General features: G+C 33.5%; 1 protein-coding gene across 1 annotated transcript; it reads right to left on the bottom strand.

Moving 5' to 3' along the window:
* Positions 1-231: 231 nt before the first annotated feature.
* Positions 232-6,269, bottom strand: LOC129284867 (tobamovirus multiplication protein 1-like). The gene is made up of 11 exons (XM_054920363.1): positions 6,023-6,269; positions 5,187-5,277; positions 5,057-5,109; positions 4,707-4,799; positions 4,543-4,614; positions 4,332-4,404; positions 4,070-4,115; positions 3,936-3,999; positions 3,406-3,459; positions 3,230-3,307; positions 232-513 (listed from the first exon to the last, which is right to left on the bottom strand). The coding sequence occupies exons 1-11, from the start codon at positions 6,188-6,190 to the stop codon at positions 421-423; spliced, it is 885 nt and encodes a 294-aa protein (XP_054776338.1). The 5' UTR covers positions 6,191-6,269; the 3' UTR covers positions 232-420.
* Positions 6,270-6,531: the final 262 nt, after the last annotated feature.

The following is a 6,531-nucleotide window of genomic DNA, read 5'->3' as shown; positions in this document are numbered from 1 at the left end:
TTATGCTTATGCATTCATAGCGCACAAGTTGCGTTTTATATTAATTATCAACACATCACAAGATTCTTCGTGATCCGAGCTTTTGCTTATGGAGCTCTTCCCTTATTAGAGTTTATGATCCAAAACAGAATGAGTGGAATTTATTGGCAAGAATATTAGACCATAAAGAAGCTATTTTATCCGACTCAAGTTGGGTCAGTCTTTTTTTATGAGATTCTATAATTTGGGACTTTACGTACATAGTGGTGTCATGAATTGCTCCATAACCATAAGGCGATCAAAATGCAACAGCTACGCTGTTATAGTAGACAACGAACAATAATTCATTCATTGAAGAAAATGAGAAAATAAATGGATTTTTTTTTTTTTTGGTTAAAGAGATAAAAGGGTCGTGGGATGCTAATAGAAATTAAGAAGAGCTCATCTGATGGGCTGGTATTGATCAGATATTCTTTTCGGAGGCAGCTTTCTCAGAATGAAGAGCACCAAACCGGATGGAATAATTTCTACTGTCTGCAGCTCAGAAAAACAAAATAAAAATAAGAAACCACTGCAATGACTACGAAAAACCTGATCAAGTCTTGAGTTTTTCTTTTTTAAATTTTTTTTACATGGACATTTGAAATTTGAGGTTCAAAGCTAAAAAACAAAGAGGACGTTTAATGAGGCTGATTTATAAAGAAAGAGGCATTTTTCATCTTTGCAATATTTATCGTATATTTATAATTGATCTGTAATAGTTCTTAGTAGTTTTTGATCATGTAGAGATAGATAGCTTTTCGTTTGAAAATGATTTTTTTTTCATTGTTCATCAATTTTAATTGGATAACAAATATTCCCTCCAGTCTTATATACTCTATAAACAATAACTACCTAAATTTTTTGTCTTAAATATAAACAATATAAACAAATTCTACCCACATTTGGATGCATTTAAAAGATGTTTTGATTTCTACCTTTTAAATGAGAACGCACATACATTTAATGGTTCATTTAATCAATTGTATTAAATAAATATTAATAAAATGAGTATTTCAGGAAAAAAAATCAATCTCAAATATAATTAAGAGAAATAACTTCTTCCAAACATTGTGAAGTACATGAGACCAGTAAGTTCTAAGAACTTGAGTTGGATGGTTTGGGAGCAGGATAAAGTGAGATAAAATGAAGTGAGCACCTAACCATTGATTGAATGTTTAGAAACTGATGGGGGTAAATTAAGGACATTTTAGAATCAATGATTACCCATTTACACTCTCTTCAATAACAAACATTACATGATACATCCCAGAAATTTTAGGATGCAGGGGCAACAAACATATGCATATATTTTATGAAAGCAATAGAACTGATATTGTTAAATTTGGGAATTATATATTTACATTATACATTATACATATAGATTTGAGCAAAATGATTTTTTTTTTTTTTGTAGGGGCATTTGCCCCCTCTATGTTGTGTGTAGGTACGACCCTGATTACATCCATAAATTATAGTATTTTAGTTATAGTGTTTAAATTATTATATAATTAATAACTGTATCCATACTATTTTTTTTTCATGATAAATATATCCATACGATGATCGCATCTTTGTTTTAATCACATGATCAAGCTACTTGGATAAGAAAAAGAAATAGCTATAAGGTCAATTTAGAAGAAATGCTTACATATTTTCTTAACTTAGCTAGAGAAATACTATTCAAACAGACATTTTTCTCTATTTCAAGTTATAAATTTCTCTACTCCCTCTAAAAACTAAACTCCATTCACTAATTTTACAAAATCCCTTTTATGATACGGAACTGAAAAAAATACTCCCAATGTTTCTCAATCAAAATGTCCAATCAATAGAATAAATTGTTTCTCTCAGCCCCTCCTACCTCGTTTCATATACATTTATGACAACTCGCCTCATTCTCTTAAAAAAACTCTCAATAAATCCCTAGAAATTGACAAAAGTCACCCACAACTTCTTAAAAATTGATAAGCCTCGACAACTTGCCCCATGCAAGATTGTCTATAGAAAAAATGCCTTCACCAGACACGGATAAGCCAATAAGAAATGATATCTTCTTGACCAGCTTAGAAAGTAGGCTTATTTTTTATAATTACATAACCTCTACAGAAACTTCAGGGTGTACATGGCACAGTCCTATGCATGACGTAAGATTTAACATGTAACAACCTCTTGAGTAAATGGCTGATGAGTTTGCTTATGATTGTTTATTTTTTTTCCCCTAATATTAAATCAAACACATACATCTCATTCACGACTTAAGCCCAAAGAATTTTTATGCAAAAGATTGAGTTCAAGATTAAAAAAAAAAAACATTTGATAATCTTCATTAAAACAAGAACACTGAGTTTCCTTCACATTCGTCATTTTCACAGCCTATCAAATCAAAACTAAAGCAACGTTGACCAGTTCAAAGATGGTTGGCTACAACAACTAGCAAAAATATGTCACTCATTTCTTTTATTTTTTTAAGTTAATTCAATAATTCATTTTTGTAATTTTGAAAACTTGATAGTCTCTAGTGGACATCCTTCGTGGTCATTATCCTATCAGAACTTTTATGTTTATCCTTGCATTCAAAATTTCGGAGAAGTATATGTAGTTTACTCAAAGCAATAAATGAGAATATTGCAAGGTCTTATACCACACAGAAAAATTGGTCGTCTTCTTCGTAGTTGTTCTTTACTATTTTTTCTTGTCATGCCAAAACATGGCTTATAGGCGTAGTCATATCATTGCAGTAGTTGGAACTTGGAATATATCCAAATATGATCCCAATTCTAACCGAGGATGAGAAGAAACACATAAAAATAGCAATAGGATGACTTGCAATTATTCTATTGTTGGCCCACAATATCTTTCCATCATGGGGCTAAACTTTCAAGTATTCCATTTTACTTTTTCCAGTGACGTTTTATCTTATTACTTAACCACCATGTGATTCATTTGTTCCAAGTTTTAATGAAATGATCACACAAAAATAAAACAATTTACATTTTATTTTGAAGGCTATATATTTCACATGTCTTGGGTTAATTGTTCGATTAATTAATCAAACTAATAAATTCATTTATCAAATATTTATTCTAAGGTAATGATCATCATTTCTACATTAATGTAACTTAAAGCACTTGAGACTCTGTAACATAATTTAAAGCACAATAAGATAATGTAATATAAACAACAAAGTGTATCAGAGGTTTTAACTTACCAAGTAATACAGTAGGTTCAGAATGGGATGATCCAAAACATCAAGATCTGCTTTCTTATCAAATGCAGAGATTGCAAGCTACAATAAGGGCCAAGCATGTTCTTGTCAAGATAAAAAATAAAAAAAAAAAACCTCAAATGAGAATGTGCAATAAATCCAAACTTAAAGTAACCCACCAAAACACATCTGATCATGAAACAAGCACAGCATATACTTGTGACAGAGCTAACCTGCCAAGTAGAAAAGTTAGGCTTCAAAAACTTCTAGTAATATCAGATTTTCTCAAAACTGATAGCCTCGTGTCCAACTTCAGAGTTATTACCATTAGTAATTTCCAGACTTACTTTTTCTTCTTATTTATATTGCCTGCAGATCCTATTTTGTAGGTTTTGGGCATGCTATTTTAAAGCTATAATATTTCAGTAAGTGGATCAGAGACACAGAATGAAATTTCTTTCCAATGTATTTTAAAAATTAAATTTCAATAAAAAAAATTGACTGCTCAGTGCTCACCATTACATCTCCATCCGTATATTAATGTAATCATGCTTTACAGTTTACATATAACAGCAAACAAGACATAAAGGAGGAACAATAATGAGATTATAAACTTTGTCTCGCCCTATTTCAATAAATTTGCATATCATAGGAAGGATATACTTTTCTTCCAAGATTTGAAGTTATAATATGACCCATAGATACAAACCTCATAAAGCTTCTTCTGACGACCTCTGGATTCAATGGGGAAGCGTCTCAGCAAGAAAAACAGCCTACATAAGAAGTTTAAGTGTTTAGTGACCATGAACGACAATGGTGCTTTTCAGGTAGACAATAGCTTACCTCCCACCATACAACAAGAATCCAAAAGCAGCACAGAATGAAATAACTGCAAGATTAAAAAAAAAAAAAATCAGTTCAAGTTTGTACCATCATACAATTACACATTTGAAGTTTCTAAGAAGCACCTGACTATAAATTCATTCTAGTGTGCTTTTGAAAGAAATCAACGAGTTTATTGTCCTTTTTTTTTTTTTTTGAAAAGTTGTCATTAAATGAAATCAATATATAAGTAATCAACCAAAATGATGTTGACATAAATAACCTGAAAGGAAGAGCTGAGCAGCTTCCATTGAAGCAGAAGTTCTACTTATGCTAATGGAAATCCAGATGCAAACCTATAATTATCCGGATGAGAAGATAAAAAAGAAAAGCTCACGTTAATTCAAACAATAACAGTGCTAGTTCTTCCAAGACTTGGGAATTAGGATGACTAAAAAGGAAACAAAACATGTTTTCTTTTTTTTTTTTTTAACCTGCGTGAAGTAAATGATTCCATTTATAATAAAATAAGCAGGCCTAAGTCGATCAGCTGGCGTCCTTCTCGCCTGAAATAATTTTGAGACAAGTGAACCAAATATGACTTTCAGAAAAGTTATCAAAGATGACTTTCATTGCAGTGATTTTCCAAAAGATATACCTGATGATATATCTCTGCCCAGAACAAGACAAGCAATGTATAAGTAGAGAAAAACAGAACACCTGGAAGATCCATTAACACCTGTTCCAGTGCCTGACTCATGATATCATTGTATGAAATAGGTCAGAATATGATCATGAACTAAGAGATCCAGTAGCCTAATTGAGGTAGAATGAATTGCATCATCCAAGTTGAATGAAATAAGAGAAATGAAACAAAACCTGGTTTGGATGTTACGCTGCTACGCTTAAGTGAGAGGATTAGAGGAAAAGTACTCTCAAATGTAACTTTAATTTTGTATCTTTCTATATGAACTGCATAGATAAATAGAGTTGAGTATAGGAAGAAACCTTTGGTCTAATGAGGAGAACAGATTGGTACAGACCGAGAAGGAGAGCCCTTGCTGCAAATTCAATATGGTTTCAGCAAGCTAGGCAAATATATTCTAAGAGCCATTCATATATGATTGACGACTCTTACATCCATTGACTACAAAATTCATCAAGTGGAAAACCTTCTGTGTGGTCCATCCATATTCAGGTACTCTCAACTGAATGCGCACAAGTTGCACCTGAAGATAAACATGTTTAGCATCCAAAGAACCAAAAAGCACATAGTTCTCTAAACGTAGTTCATCAGAAAATTCACATCTCTGGCTGAGAAAACCAACGCATATCAAGAAAAAATTTTGTTTACTTCAGCTAATCAAACTCACATGGGTGAAAAGAATACAGTGTCCGGTTCAATGACAGTGGGATTTGAGGGTTATTCATTGTGTATCTCGATTTCAGATAGCAAAAAGATGTTTTTCTTGGCCCCGTGCAAACCCCCCCCCCCGGGGGGGGGGTGTGGGACCATAATGCAATCACTGAAAGTCAGTATCTCGCTCAATTTTCTCAATGCTATATTCTCAAATTAGTCTCCCGGAAAATGAGAGAAAATCACTTAACGGAGCAGCTAGGAAAAGCAAGGCAAAGTGCTGCAAGAGGAATGGTAAAATGACTCGGAATAATTTATCAGTAAACTCAAAAGTCATACAGCGCAATCGCTTTCAGCGGATACCCTGCTCAGTTCTCTTCAACCAAACATCAATACTTCAAAAGCATAGAGTTATCAACTTATCATGCCCAAGTTATCGGATACAGAATGACGCTACATATTAAATTTAAACAGTACATTTCTCAGTGCTATGGTATTTTGTCCTATATCATCTCAGTGCTTCCCAGATTTCGCAATTCTTGGCTCTTGGATGACTAGTAAGAAGTTGATATGAAACGGAATTTTTTTTCCCGGAGAAAGAAAGAAAAATCACTTGCCAGAGCAGCAACGGAGAGCAAGGCATAAGCGGCACAAAGGGCAAAGTAAATGCCTCCCTGCAATTGATCCGATTCATTAATGCTGTTCCACCAGTCCATTACGCCCTCAACCTGAACGATCCTTCCTCCTCCAAGATGAAAGATCTTTGTCCATAGCATTCGCGCCATTTGAGAGCTTTCCAAAACAAGAAGCCGAAAAAACTGAAGAAGACGATGATTGATGAAACACAGTCGAGAGGGCTCTCTCTCTCCCTCTCTGCGTTCAGCTAACAGAACAGAGAGAGATGGGAACACCTGGCGACACTCTACTCGTACACGTAGGCTGGCCAGATTCTACACATGCGATTCTGTAACGGCCGGATCGACTTCATGCGTTTACATTTTGCATATTAATTTATTTGGCAGTTATTTATTTCTCTTTTTTTTTACAACTAACATTTTAATTATAAAGGCCAAAGTAAAAGAAACAGAGCATCATTTACCATCGTCACTAAAAAAAATATTAAAAA

This window comes from Prosopis cineraria, unplaced genomic scaffold (assembly GCF_029017545.1).
Source record: "Prosopis cineraria cultivar Desert tree isolate PC_DT_omini unplaced genomic scaffold, ASM2901754v1 PC11, whole genome shotgun sequence".
NCBI lineage: Eukaryota > Viridiplantae > Streptophyta > Magnoliopsida > Fabales > Fabaceae > Prosopis > Prosopis cineraria.
Note: the sequence above shows the minus strand (reverse complement) of the source record. Positions and strands in the feature narration are given on the sequence as shown.